General features: G+C 40.8%; 2 protein-coding genes across 2 annotated transcripts in view; both read left to right on the top strand.

Annotated features, from left to right (window-relative positions):
- LOC141394054 (uncharacterized) overlaps nucleotides 1-19,523 on the top strand; it is a 208,677-nt gene that overhangs the window by 65,787 nt on the left and 123,367 nt on the right. The gene's annotated exons all lie outside the window — the stretch shown is intronic.
- The window catches only part of LOC141394050 (venom protease), a 50,062-nt gene that overhangs the window by 9,258 nt on the left and 21,281 nt on the right, over nucleotides 1-19,523 (top strand). Inside the window, exons 2-4 of the mRNA XM_073967860.1 lie at nucleotides 6,131-6,484; nucleotides 6,876-6,984; nucleotides 7,051-7,235. Of these exons, the coding sequence (XP_073823961.1) occupies nucleotides 6,131-6,484; nucleotides 6,876-6,984; nucleotides 7,051-7,235 (648 nt within the window). The remainder of the gene's footprint in view (nucleotides 1-6,130; nucleotides 6,485-6,875; nucleotides 6,985-7,050; nucleotides 7,236-19,523) is intronic.

Raw genomic sequence — 19,523 nt, 5'->3', positions numbered from 1 at the left:
AATTACATAGTTTCTATTTTCATTAAATGTTATTTATGATTTGACTAAAGAGTTCTCTATTTCGTGATGTGTTGATAAGGTGGTCTGCGTTATGATATCCGGTCCATTGCTGTATGTTCTTGAGCCAGGTTGTTTCTTTTCTACCTCTGGAATTTCTACCTTCTATATTTGCTAGGAGAATTAATTGGAGTTGTTTATATTTGGGATTCCTCATAATGTGTCCTAGGTATGCACTCTTTTGCTTTTTAATATGCGTTGTAAGTTCTCGGGTGCGGTTCATTCTTCTGAGAACCTCTTCGTTCGATATGTGAGCTGTCCAGGGTATTTTTAGTGTTCTTCTGTAAACCCATATCTCAAATGCCTCGAGTCTTTTAATGTCTACAGCTTTAATAGTCCAAATTTCAACTGCATATAGCAATACTGACCAAATATAATTTTTAACGAATCTTGTCTTCGTTTCAATGTTTATGTTATGGCTTGTTAACACTTTTTTATATTTGGAAAACGCGTCCTTTGCCATCTCTATTCTGCATTTAATTTCTTTGCTGTTGTCCCATTCCTCATTAATTAGAACGCCTAAGTATTTAAAACATTTTACTCTTTCAATAGTAGAGTTAGAGCTGAGATATTCGCTTTGGAAAAAAACGTTGTCTTTTTATCCACATACGTTTTTTGCCCATTCCGAACCCTAAATATAATCCGACCCTCACCAAAATCAATAGGTTTCTTCCTCTTTGAGATCCCTATTAACTCTCAAAATTTCGTGACGTTCCGATCAAAATTGCGACCTGTAGCGTGATTACAAGGTTTAGATGGACAGACGGACGGACGGACGGACTGACGGACGGACACACATAGCCAGATCGACTCAGCTCGTCGAGACATTCATTTTGATATATATAAGTATGGGTCTACGACCATTATTTCGATGCCTCCCCACATAGTGGTGTAGGGTATAAAAAGTTCAAATAAAAATTGACAACACTGTTGCTATCGTAGAACTTTACGATTACTTTCTTTTGGTCGCTAACTTACCGAAAAATATCGTTAATTGCCGAATTTATAAGCATTTTAATTTTACCGATTTTTTCGGTAACTCAAAAAACGTATTAGAGAATCGTACTACAGATGTCTGGGAGCATTTATGCATGGAAATAACATCAGAAGGGCATTTATTTCACAATGATACCCAACTTTTTGGCAATATTTTGGCTCAAGCTTCAAATATACATTTATCTGTCCACAATATGATCTGCCATAATGGGACTTCAAATTCATTTTTTCTTATCTATAGAGGTTCTAGTAATAATAGAAAGCTTTTTTAAATCTAACTAGCTCAGAAATTGGGACTTTCTCAAAGTAGGGTAACTCTGTTCTATTTATTGGAGATCAACGTCTGAAAATCCACATTTTCTGCCCACATGGTGCATTTTTACAGCGTTTTCAGTACTTTGATCTCTATTCCTTAAAAAGTGAACAGATAACCGCAGTAATATCTGCTCTATAGTAATCTTTATTACCTAAACTTTGACACTAATACTCCCTACACTAATTTAAAATCGATGACTTTCAAGTGAATTTTTACTTAAATGTTAATAATTTAGCTAAAAAAAGTAATTTTGGTACTAAAAAGTGCGATTAAGTACCAAAAGTATTGTAATTATGAGATGTCAAAGAAAAAACTAAGCGGACAGTATCATGTTCTATGAATACACACAATAATTATATGGCTTTTTCGACAAATGTAGATTTTTTCAAAATAATTATGCCTACGACAGTAGACTAGGGCTATAACCAGGGTTTCGGAGTCGGAGTCGAGCAATTTTGCTGGAGTCGGAGTCTGAGTCGAAAAAAATAACTCGACTCCGACTTTTTATAAAAACCATTTTTATAAAAACCATTATTTATTTTAAAAGAAAGGTATAAGAAAACACATATGCAAATGGTATATTATACAAAGTATATTATACAATTCACAGGATATTTACTATCTTCTGAAGTATAATCTATTCATCCGTAATTTGTTGATCCAATTGATTCGTCACATTTTTGCAAACAAAAGTAAAGTTCTATGACAATCGAATTAAGATTGGACCTTTAACCTCTTTCGTCAGAAGTCTTACTTGTCTTCTCACAAAGGTCTATTGGTATTCTCATCTTGTTTTTTTATGAGAAGTAATCCTTGTCTTCTGTTAAAGACATTGTGGTCTCTATGGGAAATCTTACTGAATACCCTGTGACACAAAATGGAAGTTAAGATCTGGCGGAGGAAAATTCCTTTTGGGAATGAAAGCCCCAATTGAGAACCCCAAAGGATCCCATAGCTGAAATTTCTGAGTCATGACATAATGATTTTTTGATTGACCCCCATGAATCATTGAGAAAATAGTTTTATATCTCTGTTTGGAGACATTGTTTCATCATTTTTAGATGACATGCTTTCAGTTAAATGAAATGAGGAACCTTTCTGTCAAATATGCTGTCCTTCTAGCTCAGTACCTTCAATGTCCTTTTTGTTCTTGAACTCAAAAAGTAAAACAAAACGAAATTTTCTACAGAAATGGTGCACCGAAAATTATATGTATATTTCCCATATCCAAGAAATCGCTATTGTCACGTTTTTATTGTCCTTTATCAGTCTTACCCGTTACTTTCTCAAAAACCCGTATGTTTATGTATTTCTTCTAGGATTCATTATATACTCAATGAGAGCTTTCGATGTAAACATTCAAATTACGGGATCGGTCCGCCAGGAACAGATATAGTTCATGTGTATCCGAGTTTTCTATACAATCAATAGCATATACGAAATTCAATGAAATACATAATCATAAAGTTTTCATGAGAAAGGATCGGGTAAAAATTATAAAGGATAATAAAAACATGACAATAGCGATTTCTTGTCCTAGTGGACTGACCCTACATAAAATTTTCCTAGCAACAGTTTTGTAGAATATTTTTATGCACGAAATATCATCGTGTGCTAATTTTTAAGTTCCAGAAAACATCCATCTGCCTTCATGCTGAGTGGTGTACACAATATATCTCAAATATTTCAACAAAATTATCCACTCCACACGAAAGTTCAAAATTTGAGCGCTGAATTCTAGTTTAAGGGGTGATCCCTACTTATAAATTTCAGAAAAAAGTAGAAAGTATAAAAATAGCATAGAATATGTGGTCAAATTTTTAAGACGATCGGAACAATATTGCCTTAGTATGAACCACAGTTTATACAGTTGGCCATTCAGAGTTCTGTTAACAACATTTGACAACAAACATAATAGATTGTTCATTATTGTGATTTGATTTCCTTTGTATTTTATGTATTTGACAGCAAACTAAATAGTCAGGGCTAACTAGTTTGGGCTGATTGGCCAACTGTATAAACTGTGGTATGAACGTTGGATGGGAACAATTTTTTTTTGTATTCAGCATATAAACTGTGTTTTTCTCGAAATCGGCCACAAAAATATATGACAGTTGGTTTATTAGTATTCGAGCTAGAGTAGGCACCGCAAAATGGTTTAATAAAAACAGGGTTTCGTAGACGGCCTCAAAACTTCGTAATATTTTTCTTATTCAGATGAAGAAAAAAATCTGCCAAAAAGTTACGTAGTTTTCTCGAAAAAAATCATGAAAAATGCGTTTTATTGAGCTTTACAACTGAGCTTTTAAGGCTAAGCACACTAAAATGGTACCTTACATCCAGTTTGAAACTTGATCATGAATTGCTTATAGTTTTTATAGCAAGTAGTCCTTACGATTTGTATTGTCCCTTCATTTTCACATATTTTGAAAGCTTAGAGATTCTCTCAAACGGAAGAATTACGTCCTGAAAAAAGGAAAACCGACAAAAACTTTCTAACTTTGCTATTTTTCAATGTAAGATTCGGCAGAAACAGTATTGAATGAATATCGAATGTATTCGAACGAATGCCCTTTCTAATGAATATATAAGGAAAAACTAACACATTAGCCTATATAGGCCAAAAGATAGGATAAAGTTAGAAATTTGTGCACATGTTATTCATTTTTAGTGGTATAGGAATTCACACTCGGAGTCGACCCGGAGTCGGAGCCGGAGTCGTGAAAAAAATCGTCTGGAGTCGGAGTCGAGCCAAAAATACCTCGACTCTGAAACCCTGGATTATTTACAAAAATATTTTCACCATTAAAGAAGATTAAAAATGTTTGTAAAAATATTCAAATACTTTCTAAAAAAGAAAAACGCCAAAGGCAAAACTATTTTTAAAAAAATCGCATGATTTTTATAAAAATATTTTTACAATTTAAGAAGATAAAAAATATTTGTAAAAATATTCAAATACTTTCTGAAAAACGAAAAGGCTACAGACGAAAATATTTTTTAAATCATTTTGGGAATTATGTCCGGGCACCGAAAACAGGACTGGGATTTTTAATTGAAGAATCAAAAATCCGACTGTCGGATCATAACACGATCCTTCATAGGGAATGTAGGCCATGTGGAGAGGATGACGATAAATTCACATTTTTCCTGGGATATCTCAGGGAGTTAATAGATTCCTCGGAATTCTTGGCTCAAATTACATACAGAAGGCCTTGAATTGTGTTTTAATATGGTGTTATATAATACTTGGACACCAATTGAATCAGAAATGTACAATTATCCGATACTTTCCGACCTTATATTGACGGTAATGGTCATAATACGAAAACTACGCTGTTCACAGTGTAAATTTCGTGCTTTTTAGTAGTGATTATATTTTGATGCTTTGGGAGCGGGTTTTTAACAGAATATTTCACATTTCTGATTCAATTGGTGTCCAAGTATTATATAACACCATATTAAAACACAATTCAAGGTCTTCTGTATGTAATTTGAGCCAAGAATTCCGAGGAATCTATTAACTTCCTGATATATCCCAGGAAAAATGTGAATTTATCGACACCCAGGAAGGTGTGTTATGCACAAGGTCAACTAAAAAGCTTTCTAGGATATCAAAATCTATAATCTGACACTAATATTGTGGCTTTTGTATACTCAAATACCTAAAACGGAAAGAAATCGGCAAGGGTCCGCTTTAACGAGCTATACAAGAAGTTTGGCATTAAATAACGGCATTTAAACCTAAAAACTATTTGTTTTTCTAAAATATATCTCGGACACCGGCCTCATTCGCCAAAACAATAAAATGTATAAATTTTGCTGCTAATTCCATAAATTGTACGATAATACCCATATTTCCTTTGGGCGTATGTATACTTTTGTAAGTATCATATTTTGGTTTTTGTAAAATGTACCGTTATTTATATTATGGAATATACTTTTGTTGTATTAAATATTGTTTATTAGTGAGACGAAATAAACCTGTGTACTTGGAATTTCATAAATATCATTACTTTTTCTAATACCCGAGATTTATGGGGCGTACGTATACTTATGTAAGACTGTGTATATTCTATCGAAGACGACTTAAGGCGTCTTCTATTCTGTCAAAGTTCACAAAGCCCTCTTAAGACCACTTACGATGTCTTCTATTCTATAGACGACCCTTTATGGCATCGGCTATGCAATCGAAGACCACTGATAACGTTTTCTATTCTGTCGAAAACCTCATAAGGCATCTTTCATTCCATCGAAGACCACTTAAGTCGTCTATGCTATCGAATACCACTTAAGGTGTGTTCTATTCCATCAAAGCCTCCTTAAGACATATTTTATTCTATCGAAGACCTCTTAAGGCGTCTTCTATTCTATCGAAGACCACTTAAAGTGCCTTATTCTGTATGTTAATGCGTATTCTACTTTAACAAATATACATTAAGGTTCCTTATATTTTATCAAAGAACACATAAGACTTCTTCTTTTACATCAAAGCCATCATAAGTCGTCTTCTACTCTATGGAAAACCAGTTAAGGCGTCTTCTGTTCTATCTAAAACCTCTTAAGATGTCTTCAATTCTATCATACACCTCTTAAGACGTCTTTTATTACACTTATGCCCTTTTAAGGCATATTTATTCAATATAAGATCACTTAAGTCGACTTCCATTCATCCTAAAAGGATGAGATGTGGAAAAAGTCTTCTTTCTTTCGTCCATTCTAATCAATTGATATTGATTTCATTTTTTTTTCTAATTTCAGCAAGATTGGTAATGCCTACAAATTATGGCAAACCGAAAGATACAACACCAGCTGCTAATGGACCGCAAGGACGTGCATATTTGCCCAGAGCATATTACGATGCAAATACCGAATGTTCGGTGGGTACAGAATGTACACCGCTACATGATTGTACGGCAATGATTTACGAAGTGGCTAAAATGTGTTATTATGGTGATAAGTCACTATTTTGTGGTGGTGGCGAAGAAATGCCCTACGTTTGTTGCCCGAGCAGTCCTTTGGAGAAAAATCAAGTATGTGGCAAGTCATTGGTCCAAGGACATTTCTATCGTGGTTTGGGTACATATCCATTTGTGGCGAGAATTGGTTTTAAACGTAAGTAGAAAAATGAAGTGATATGGATGATGATGAAGAAGGAGGTTTGTATTGTTATTGGGGGATAAGTGGGTCTTCAAAAGGAAGCTTATTTGCTCTTATATTAAAAGAAATCTGTTCAATTTGCTATGGAGTCCATTTGGTCTTCTAGGGAGGACTATTACGTTTTCAATAGGCCATTGATTAGATATTCTTTAGAGGACCACTTGTTCCTCTGTGGGAAGAGCCTAAAGCAAGGTCATTCTGTCATCTATGGGAAGACCATTTGATCATTTATGGAAAGACTATGTAGTGTTAATTGTAAAGACAATTTGGTCTTGCTCCTAAGGTTAGACTGGGAGGGCAAATTGGTAATAATAATATTTAAAATTTCAATATTAACTATTTTTAGATATCAATACTGGTGCCTTTGCATATCCTTGTGCCGGTTCGGTTATTGCTCGCAGAGTAATTTTAACAGCAGCCCATTGTGCTTTGGCTAAGGCTGATGGTCATCGTTTGTAAGTATTCCAAAAATCCATTGGCCTTCTCTGCTTCAAACATCTCAAATTAACTTTAATTTTTAGATCTTCCGTGCGTGTTGGAGAATATGACACATCCTCAGACCCGGATTGTGCCAGCACCGGATTTTGTGCTCCCCGATCGGTGAATCATGCCATTAGCCATGTCATTGTACATCCCGATTATAAACAGGGCCAATATCATCATGACATTGCTTTGTTGGTGTTGAAAACTCCGCTTAATTATTCGGGTAAGTTGAAATTGGAGGAAAAGTGTTTTTAATTGTGATGATGTTGTTGTTTTTGCTGCTGCTACTGATGATGATGTCTCATTCACCGGAAAAAGGCGGTCTGTTGATACAAATTAAAGTTTATAACAACAACAAAAAAGTAATAATTATGGCCATCAGAGGCCAACATGAATATTTAGTTATTATTGTTATTGTTCTGACTCGACAAATATGAAAGTTGTCGGTGGTTGGTTTAGTGTTATGAGTCAAGTTCATCAGACTGATGGAATTAAGTGCAGTCAGTATCTGCGCTCCTCTCCTACCCAATTTCTATATGGCACGTTGATTGCAACGTTTTCGCAAATATCTGATTTGAATGTTTCACTCACTAATTAGAGTAATGGCTAAACCTTGGCCTTGTTGGGCAGGAAAACATGCAAACTTCATGTTCAGATTAGAGTTAGGGCGATAGAACGAATAAATAGGTCACATTTCATAAACATGCAGTGAATTAAAAGGTTTTGCATGTTTAGTTCTGGATGAATTGATATAATAGAATAGAAGATACCTTTAGAAGTCTTCTACAGAATAGAAGAAAACTCTAGAGGTCTTCTATAGAATAGAAATCGTTTTAATTGGTCTCGATTTTATAGAATATGTCTTAAGTGATCTTCGGTACAATACCCAGCAAAAATAATAAATAATGTGGTTTTATAGTAACCAGTGGAAGTCGTAACTACTTACAAAACCCCCTACTAACCCATTATTTTAACAAGGGCATGTCGCACTAAATAACTATCTATTCTACGACCACTATAATATTTAGTTATTTTATTGCCACTGAAAGTAGAAAAAAAGCTAAAAAAACCTAACTAACCCATTATTTATTTAATTATTTTAACAAGGGCATGTCGCACTAAATAACTATCTATTCTACGACCACTATAATATTTAGTTATTTTATTGCCACTGAAAGTAGAAAAAAAGCTAAAAAAACCTATGTATGTTTTTCTATTTTTGGAACTCTTGAGGTGGGAAATTGTTTTAATTTCAATTTTTGATGTCTACGAGATTTGATCATGAGAACTTCTGATTTGTAGCCGAACACACTACACACTAGGCTACACGTGCGAACATTAAGGGTTGTTTAAACGCTTGCCTGTGCTTAAATGTGCTTCACCAACTGGTCTTCGATGTTTTAACAAAATATACCCGGCCGACGGTAAGCGTTGAACACACAACTCTGGGATTTGTAGTCGAACACACACGCTTTGTACCACCTAATGTCTACATTAGGTTAGGTTATAGGATGCGCAGCTGCTGTAAAAGGCAGCCACTCCACTCAGAGACCTTGTGGTCCATTGTGATCATCCTGTTTTGTTGAGATCGGATATTGTTGATATTGATATTGTTGATATTATCTGTTGTTTGGTGGTTCTGCATGTGGTTCTGTGTGTGATGATGACCGTTAATGTGTGGTGATGTGATGATGTATGATGATTTTTGCTGGTGTATATGTGATGGTGGTTGTGTAAGTGTGGTGATGATGGATATTGCATCTATGGGTTTGATTGTTGTGATGTGATGGCGTGTGGTTGTGTGCTCGTCTGGATACCAGTTTGTTGTTGCTGGATGGGGGAGGAAGAGGTAGGAGAGGAAGAGACGGGTCGGGGGGGTATAGGAGAAGGATGAGGTAAGATAAAAGAAAGAAAAACAAGAGAGGTATATTAGTTATTAAATTGACTAACATGCAGTTAAGTTTGTCTGCCCAATAGCCATTTAAGACCTCTACAGTATGCAAGCAGGACTGATGGGTCGAAAGAAGAGAGGTAGGAGAGCGATCCAATCATGTATGTGCCGAAGAGTCTGTATCTCCTGGCCGACAGTCTGGGGCACTGGCACAGTAAATGATCAATCGTCTCCGTCTCCTCTGCATCTTCACACAGCCTGCAATAATCACTGCTGCTAGCCTCCCATCTGCACGTCATTGATCTGATGTTGCAATGGCCAGTAATGGCCCCCACAACAACCCTGATCTCTGACTTGCATAGTGAGAGGAGGGAATCAGTTCTACGTGCCGAGATCTCCGGCCAGATTGACTTAGCCTCCCGACAACCAGGAGCGTCTAGCCAAGTTCTTTTGGTTTTCTCAACGTGGAACCTTGTGAGTTTGTCAATGAAGTGACAAAGCGGGGGTCGCACTCCAACTTCCAGTTGTATATCGGTTGATTGCGAGCCTCGCCTTGCCAATTCATCCACAATCTCATTTCTCACTACACCGCAGTGACCAGGTACCCAACAAAGTCTTACTGGCACTCTGCAGGCTTTCAGAGCAGTTCTACAGTCTCGAACGATCCTAGATTTAATAGTGAAAGATCCTAGAGCTTTTAGCGCAGCCTGGCTATCTACATATATAGTAACCGCCCTGTCTGCTAGGTCTGTCCCCCCCACTAGTGCCTCTAAGGCCTTCAATACTGCAAAGACTTCTGCCTGGAAAACACTACAGTTGTCGTTAAGTTTGTACGAGTACCTGAAGTTCAGTTCGTCTGAGTACACACCAGCACCCGTGCCTTCTTCCATCTTAGACCCATCAGTGAAGATGGATAGGCTATCGGGTATTGGTCTGCACTGAACCCATGCGTCCCTATTGGGAATTAAGACGTCAGGTATATTGAAGTCAAGAGACGGTGAGATATAGTCAGTCTCTCCCCCTCTGTCACCAATCTCTACCTGACTAATAATCCGCCGCAGAACAGATGCATGGCCAGCCATTGAGCAACGCCACATGTCAAGTTCCCTAAGCCTCAAAGCACACCTGGAGGCCTGATGCTGAGCCAAAATGTCCAAAGGTTGAACATTTAAAACAGCATTCAGCGCCATTTGAGGAGTGCTTTTAATAGCTCCAGTAATGAGAATTGACGCGGCACGTTGCACATTGGTTAGCTTTGAAAGATTTGTTTTTATACTAAGTGAGTGCCACCACACAAGACAACCATAGGTTAGAATGGGGCAAACCACAGTATTATACAACCAGTGTATAATGTGTGGTTTTAAGCCCCAGCTCCTTCCTATGGTGTTCTTACAGGAATATAGTGCAATTAAACCTCTTTTAGCTCTCTCCTCGGTGTTCCTTTTCCATAGGAGCCTATGGTCCAGTACCACTCCAAGGTACTTAGCTTCAGTGGAGAGGTTTAGTTGCACCCCACCCAGAGTTGGTGGAACAAACTCAGCAGTATTGCTCTTTCTGGTGAATAGTACCAACTCTGTCTTCGCCGGATTCACACCAAGTCCATTTTGGTGGGCCCAGCGTGAGAGCTTTACTAAGGCACCTTGCATAAGGTCGGACAGCGTTGATAGAAATTTCCCGCTGATTAGAATAACTACATCATCAGCGTAGGCGACTACTTTGGTTTTTAACCTGTCAAATTCTAAAAGTATCCCGTTCAGTACCAGAAGCCACAGCAGGGGTGATAGGACTCCTCCCTGTGGTGTGCCCCTGGTGACCGACTTCTTAATTGAACTCTCTCCTAAATTTGAATTGATAATTCTACTCTCGAGCATTCTATCTATCCAATCGATTAGAATTGAGGGGACACCTAATGATTCTAGAGCAGAGTGGATAGACTCAAGTTTCACGTTGTTAAACGCACCTTCTATGTCCAAGAAAGCAGCTAAAGTGAAGCTCGAGTCATCCATGTTCTTCTCTATATAACCCACGACCTCGTGTAACGCTGTGTCTGTCGATTTCCCTTTTACGTAGGCATGTTGTGAATTGCTTACAAGGTCATTATTTATATAAGATCTAATTTCCAAATCTAGTAGCCTTTCCAAAGTTTTAAGTAGAAAAGAGGAAAGACTTATCGGCCTATAGTCCTTTGGTAAGGTGTGACTAGGTTTCCCAGCTTTGGGGATGTAGATCACCGTCACCTCTTTCCATATCGCCGGTATGTGCGACAGCAGAATGCAAGCCCTAAAAATCTTCCTTAATATAGATATCAACACTCGAGGCGCGTTATGAAGCATCGCAGGGATGATACCGTCAGGTCCAGGGGATTTATAGGGTTGAAAAGTACTGATCGCCCAAGAGATTCTGGGATTACTTATTGCACCATCAACAAGATCACACTCTACTGTGTTGAAGCTTCTGCTCGCATCTTCACTAGGTCGACACGTGCTGGCATCTTGACAGCCAGGAAAGTGTGTACTTGCCAACAGGTTTAGAGTCTCAAGAGCTGAGTTAGTCCAGGTGCCCTCGTTTCGCTTAATGCTTAATGGTTTTCGGGTCCTTTGAGATCACCTTGCGAAATCTTGCTGCTGCATTAACTCCCTCTATGGACTCACTAAACCTAACCCAAGAGTCTCTCTTGGCTTTCCTAACCTCGCTTTTGTACTTATTGAAAGATGCTCTATAGAGATCCCAATCAGTACTGAGTTTGGTCCTACTAGCTTTGTTATATGCCTTTCTACTGGTTTTCCTCAGATCGTGTAAATCATTGTTCCACCAGACGGGCTGAGCTTTCCTACCAGGATACGTTAGTGGGCAGGACATCTCATAGCAATCCCTCAGAATCTTAGTGAGATTTTCCACCTGATTGTCAATTTCCCCTACTGTGCGAGGTTCTGGAACTTCACACAGCCTGGAAGTTGTAAGGGAATGGAAAAAGTCCCAGTTTGTTCTTCTCGGATTTCTATGAGGCGGTTGCCGCTTACTTCTATAAGAGACATGAAAGTGTATCGCTCTGTGGTCCGAAAAGGAGCACTCCTCCGATACTCTCCAGTCAGTTATAGAAGTATCTTCCATATTTGTAAGGGTTAGATCTATCACCTCCTCCCTTACCCTATTATGGAAAGTGGCGGTATTTCCCCAATTACATACTCGAAGATTATTAGTTAAAATAAAATCGAATACGGACTCACCCCTTGAGTTTGTATCGCTGCTACCCCAGTGGAAGTGATGAGCATTTGCATCACAGCCCACTATTAAGTTTGCATTACTCATCGTCTCCACTAGCTTCCGCAACAGTATACCGGGTGGGTTGGGTTCCTCGTACGGCATGTAGACTGAGGCCAGCACCAAGGCTCTTCCAGAGCCTACTTCTAACCTCACTGCAGTCGTGTCACCATCACTGTAATTATAGAGTTGAATAAGGTAACCTTTTCTTGGCTACAATACAGCTTCTTACCTTCTCGCCATTAGATGCAGAGAATATAGAGTAGCGCCCATCGTTTAGTCCAGAAACCCTATTCTTATGAAGATAGGGCTCCTGGACTAAAGCGATGTCTACTTCGGTTTTTGTGAGGGAGAGGAGAAGTTCAGCAGCCGCAGCCCTGCAGTGGTGCAGATTGATCTGCACAACGCGGAGCTCTTGCTGCTGAGCTTCTCTACTGTGGCTTCGAGACTCGGAACCGAAGCCAACCAGAGCCGAAGTACAGCTCTCCCTCACAATCCCTAATGTAGTCCGCGCTTTCATTATCCATGGTGAACTTCATCACCGCAGTGGAGTTGATAAACCTCCAGCTGGCAGTAGAGAGACCTCTGTTCTGCCTCTGGATCATCTTCAGCACCTCCGCAACCTCCTGATCCGGAGGTGGCACCCAGGCTGTGGCTGACGCTCTGCGAGGTATCTCACTAGTAGGCACCGCGGCTAGCTTGCAACCTTCCCAGAGTGCGCCCGAGCCATCAACCGTTCGTATGAGATAATCTTTCGATTTCTCATCCTGACAGCCGATGACCTTGACACCTCTGATATAAGTTGCCTTGCCAAAGCCCGTCATACTTGCGTCCGCCTCGTCAGAGGTTATGGCCTTCCTCAGTAGACGTTCAACCAGCAACCAATGATCATCACTGATCCAACCTTCCGGATCAGACCTATCAATGATTGCTATTTGAACATCCCTTGAGGCCAGCTTCCTCCGGGTCCTCGCTGGTTTTGATGTCCCACCAGCAGATGACTGCTGGGGAGCCGGACTGGAGCTTCCTTTGCAGGACTTCTCCTGTTCAACCCCAGTTGCCGTCTGCTGGGCGGCCACCTTAGCAAGAGTGGGAGGATGGTTGGTCTGATGTCGGTCCAGCATCCTCTTGGCTGTTGGCTGTGTATCCTCCGAAGACCTGACCCGCTTTACGCATGACTGCTGCGGAGAGGTCTTTGGTCTACCACTGGCCTACCTAGAGGTTGAAGGGCCGTCCGTCACTCCAGCCATTCTACCAGTTGCGCCACCGGCGATCCTCACTCCTCCATCACTTAAGGAGCAGGGCTTCTTGGGATCCTTCGACGCCTCAGTTGCCTGTTTACCAGGCCTCTGCATCGTCGAGGTTCGCAAGAGGTCGCTGCTTCTATTTACCCCGACAGTAGAGGGGGCAGTCACCGACGAGGTAGATGCATTCGGAGTCGCCTTGAGCATCTGCGTTGTCCTTGACTGTCCCTTTTTCTGTTCCGACGGCAAGACGGTTGGTGCCTTTGAGGACAGCAGCCGTCTTGCTGTTTCCAGGGTCGAGGGTATCCTTCTGCCCGTCCCCGCCGCTGACACCATTGGTGTCTGCAAGGAGTCCGAACAGCCTGATACTCCCGGTTTGGGTAGGTTACCCGGAGCGACTGCACCCTTGACAGCCGTTGGGCTGGAGGGGTCAGCCGTTCCAGGAGTTGGAACGTGGATCTTCTCCATATGAGGGTACCTACGCTCAAGTCTCCTCATAACTCGAAGCCTCACTCCGATTAATGGAAATTCGTCCTGACTTATGTCAGTGGCTTCCTTACCAACAAATTTGTTGCAGTACTTAGCGGCTCTTTTGTATTCATGCCGATCCTTCTTCTCCTTGGCCTTCTCGCTCTTGTTGGTAGAGGTCGTGTTAGAGGGGGTCGCTTCCTCCATCACGGCTTCTTCCTCCATGGCGTCCTGCCTCGGAAGAAAAGGCTTATCGGTACCGACCGATGTAACATCCCGTAGAGGAGTTGGACCTGCTGTGGTAAGGTTCGAGGTCCCTCCTTGGGCCGAGGAAGGCGCTTCCTGGGATGTCCGAGATGGAATCACAGTAACATCCATCTCTTCATCCGACATGAGGGAGTCGTCTTCCCAGTTCCGGGGGGGGGGGGGGGGCTCTCCTGGCTCAATCTGCAGGTCTCTCTCTGCTCTATGAGATCAAGCAATTCCCTGCTTTGGTTCAGAATGTCTTGACTTACTCTGTCCATCGTCAAGGTCGTCGGGGTCACGTCCCCACCCAGGGATTCTTGAGGTCCTAGAGTCGCATTTGGTAGTGCGGCATTGTCCGTGGTCATAGCTGGGGTCGATAACGAGGGGAGATTGGTTTGGGTTGTTTTGGGTTTATTTATTTCGGATTCATTCATAGGGGAACGTTTTACTGGGGGATTTGAGGACAGGTCATGGCATAGCCCTCCATTACCATGACTAGGGCGCTGGTTACTCGCTGAGGTGCCCAGGTATCACGCGAGGCTCCGTTCGAATACAGTTGGTACCCTAACTGCAAACCTTGAGAACACCGATGGGCACGAGGTCGCTTAACACCCCGGTGTTAGGGGATCCCTTTTGAGGCAAGAGATCAGAAACCTGGAATAACCTTTGGTCGTTCACAACTTCCTATTTCGCAGGCAGTACGCTTCAGGTATATAAAACTATATACCTAAGGCATATTGCTCGGAAGAGGAAATTTGCGAACTTAAGCCCCTACATCGCTTCAAGATTGTTATTCCCGGTAAGGGGAATGGATTACATAATGACTAACGGATATGAACTTATGCTGGGTAGAAGACATATGTGGCCTTTGGTAGAATAGAAGACGCTTTAGGCGATTTTCGATGGAATAAAACACTCCATGAGAGGTCTTTAATATAATAGAGGACACCTTAATTGGAATTTGATATAACCTAAGCCGTTTTAGTGGTTAGTGGTTGATAGAAAAGAAGACGTCTTAAAAGGTCTCTGATAGAATAGGAGAAGCCTTAAGTGGTCTTCGATAGAATAGAAGATACCTTAGCGGTCTTCTATAGAATCAAAAACGCCTTAAGTGGTCTTTTAAAAATAAAATACACCTTAAGTGGTCTTCTATAGAATAGAAGACGCCTTAAGTGGTCTTCTGTAGAATAGAAGATGCCTTATGTAGCAATAGAATCGAAGATGCCTTAAGTAGACTGCTATAGAAATGAAGGCGCTTTAAGTGGTCTTCTATAGAAGCGAAGGCGGCTTAAGGCGTCCTCTAGAGAATTGAAGACGCCTTAAGTGGTCTTCTATAGAATAGAAGACACCTTAAGTGGTCGCCGATAGAGTACAAGACGTCCTAAGTGTTCTCCGATGAAATAGAAGACACCTTAATTGGTCTTTGATAGAATAGAAGACTACTTAAGAGATTCTCGATAGAATAGAAGACGCATTGATCTAATAGAAGGCGCCTCAAGTTGTCTTCGATAGAATAGAAGATGTCTTTGGAAGTCATCTAAAACGCCTTAGAAAGTACGATGGAATAGAAGCCGCCTTACGAGTTCTTCGACAGAAGTTCTTAGGTGGTCTTAAATATAACTGAACTGCAGTGTACAGCGCTGTGATCGTACAACGGCTCGCAATGTAGATTTGCTTAACATATACATCCCACTGCTAAACATCTGTACTCCAGGTTATAGTCCCAACATTAGCCCGCTTTTGGAAGATAATAACCGACCAGTCGGACCAGGGGACTCTAATGCTTACCATGAGTTGTGGCATTGGTTAACTAAGTAATGGCCAGAGGGAAATAACGCTGGCTGAGCAGATTGGTAGCTCTACGTTTTGCATGGTCAATCAGGACGCCCCAACAAGAATTAGCAGAGAGTGTCATAGTTCGCAAGACATAAACATCGTGTCACTACGTCTGACTAATGACATCACCTGGCATCATCATCATATCTCTTGGGTCACAACATCTTTCTATAATCGTCTTCATCACCTCTAAACGCCGCACTTTTATCAATCATGTAAAAGCAGCCGGCAGCCGATAGATATATACCTGCTGGTCGAATAACAGAAGTGAGATAACATTTCCCGCTGGACTAGGCGTGCTTGAAAGTATTCAAGGCTTTTAATAAGTCGAGAGTGACTAGTACCTATCTGACAACTTGCTTAAACTGATATGCTGAGATTGTGTGCAGTGCTGTGCCGCTGACGATTCCCATGTTGATGATCTGCAAATGGATAGCTATTTCTCACACTGGGGAAAGGGTAATTCCCAGTAAAAGCGAAATGGGTTTGTCGATTCCTCTTTGCTTCCCTGGCTTTAGTAGTGGAACCACTCTGTCCATTTTCCAGCGCGATAAGTCAATCCTATTGATACTAGAGTTGGAAAGCATACACTGGGAGTTAATAGGTTGGTCCATGAGCACAAGAGGCTAGATCGTCTGAAGATTTGCGACATTGGAGCCGGAATTAGTAAATTGTGGGCAACGGCTAAGTCGAACCGTATAAAAAATTAAGATAAGACCTCAGTCACGTTTGGCGACACTATGTTAATTGACCCGAAGAGATGAGTAAGTTATTTTAATCGAGCACCCCCGGAGAAGATAAGAGAAGAGTATAACGTTACATTAGAGCTTTTCCTGCCGAACCATCACAATTTACAATGGTTGATGTTGCAAATGCCATTAAAACCTCTAATGCCCGTAATTTCTACGCGTAGTTATCTATGAGTTCATAGATATCCCCTGTGTAAGCAAAATTTCATAATTTCAATGCATAGGTAACGTTACCGGGTCGAAAACGGCCGTGTTACTTACACCAAGGATTTTACCTGGTTGATCGTTGCCAATTTGTTAAAAATTGTAAAACAGTTATATGTGGCAATGTCTTTATGAAATCATGAATGAAAGTCACCAATGTTACCACACGTTTTCAAAATTTAAACACGTCTCGGTAAATTGCACGTAGAAATTACCAAACGCGTAGGTAAAGATAACTAATAGGTAGCTACCTATCCGGTTACCTAGGGCTAGAAATTACGGGCATTAATCATCCAAAGCGTAACGACTGGGATTTGAGTACTTTACTAAAGTGTTTAACCAGTCGCTAGTCAACCACATCGTGCTAGAAGTCTGGCAAAAGGGCAAGGTGGTCCAGCTACAGACGCCAGGCAAGGATGACAGCAAAAGTGAATCGTACAGATCGATTTCGCTTTAGTCACACAGAGAAAAGGCTTTTGACGCGTTACTCCTCCCAAGAGTCAGAAATAGCTATCATGTTGCCGATCATGGGTTCAGTAAGCAGCACAGCAATACAACAGCGCTGCATGCCATCTCAACACATATTAGTCGAATATTCAACCAGAACAAGCCATGAGATAATACAGTGTTGGTGCCGCGCGACATATCAAAAGCCTTTAATACTGTCAAGCACTCCACGCTGTTTAAAGACATTGAGCAGACTACCCTCCGACGAAGTTTGAATATGTGTGGATGTCAGTCGTACGTGGAATTCAGAAACAAGAAGTCCAAACCCCGTAGAGTGAAACAGAGAGTTCCCCAGGGTGGGTGATATCTCCGGAACTGTTTTACATCTACCTTTTCTGTATTCCACACCTCCAAATGACATTGAAGTCGTTACGTATGCTGATGATTGTGCGGTCTTGGCGCCAGGTTACTTCCCTAGTGTCATTTGTGAAGGGATGAACTCCTATTTTATCGATCTAATCACCCTTTTCAACGCGAACAATAGAAAATATCCATCACATGGACTGCTGAGATGAGCACAGAGTTGAATGACCTGATCGATGGCTACAGAATTCCGACCACTAATTACCCCAAGATTCTTGAGGTAACATTCGACAGCTGAGACGTAGGAACAAGGATCTCAAGTCCCTAGTGGCAGTACTTGGGGTGCAGACAAAGAAACCACATAACTCGATCGGTCGGTTCTTTGATAAGCTATGCGGCGCCAGTGTGGTCCGCAAACATGGGAAAATATTCAAACCTGTCAGAATGCTGCCCTGAGAACTCCAGCTGTGTGCATCCTCATGTTATCAGTGGACCATCTGCATCTGAGAAGTCGACAATTTTTCCAGTACGGCAACACATTTGCATGATCTCGTTGCAGTACATGTTTGGGTGTTACCGTGACAATCAGTCCAATTACCATATGGAGGGATTTGCATGATTCAAAGGGAGAGAGGACTAACAATATAAGAGAAACCCCCCTAGATGAAATATTATATTAATCAGGCTTGACATGAATTCGGACAGACGTAGTCGCAGACGCCTTAAAGTATCGTGTGAATGCCGTCTTCGGGATACATCTATCATAGGTGAAGAACAACAGGTGCCGCGACAAGCCAGAATAGTTTTGGCTCAACTAAGTCCGATACTCGTATGTTTATTTAATTGTTCGGAATGGTTCATCCCTCTAAAGAGCAAGAATTGATGACACCGTGCAAAAACCATATGCCCAGCATGTACAGACCCACCAAACAGACTGCAACTTTTCAACTGCTATACCAGAGATAGAGAGACGACTTTAGTGATCTTCGATAGAATAGAAGACACCTCAAGAGGGTTTCGATAGAATAGATGACGCCTTAAGTGGTCTTCGATAGAATAGAAAATGACTTCTTAAGTAGTCTTCGATCAAATAAAATACGTCGTCGGAAGTCCTTTGTAGAACAGAAAACGCCTGAAGAGGCGTTAAGTGCCCTTCGATAGGTTAATATATACCTTTAGAGGTTTCCAAAGAAAAGGAGACGCCTTAAGAGTATTCAATTGATGTTTCTGCTCTGCTGCGGCACCCTCATTTAACACCTTCGATTAGAAGGTATTGTATGCGACGAAACTCTGTTTGCGCAGGTTTGTAGGAACTCTGTATCCTTTAAGAAATCGACTAAAATGATAAACTCTTTTACCCTGATTTGGTTAAGTTTCTATATGGCATCGTTTTCGAAGAGCTGGGTTCTGAGGTTTGCTTAAGTTGGGCAATGGCAGGGAAAGTGTTTCGACGTTGCGAGGTTCTCTCCGCATTTCCAGCAATTACCATTTGCAAAATAAATTTTGTAAATCAAGGTGTCCTGTAATGATGCTTGTCAGTCTATTATCTCTACCTCTTACTTAGTTATTATAGATTCTTTCTTTTATCATCATCTGAGTTTCCACATAGGATTCTGATGGTTTTCCGTATTTCCTCACTATTTCAAAAGGATATGTGGGCATTTTCTAACCATGTTTTCAATGCTAGACGCGCCGTATTTAAGGACTAAGCATTATCTTGGTTTACCGTTGTTAATTCTCTTGCTTTATTTGTCTCTATTCCCTACATTTCGTGGTATCCATTATGTATCGAGGCGTGAATT

The sequence above is a fragment of the Musca autumnalis genome, unplaced genomic scaffold, assembly GCF_047663935.1.
Source record: "Musca autumnalis isolate F117 unplaced genomic scaffold, ASM4766393v1 scaffold_2, whole genome shotgun sequence".
Lineage (NCBI taxonomy): Eukaryota > Metazoa > Arthropoda > Insecta > Diptera > Muscidae > Musca > Musca autumnalis.
Note: the sequence above shows the minus strand (reverse complement) of the source record. Positions and strands in the feature narration are given on the sequence as shown.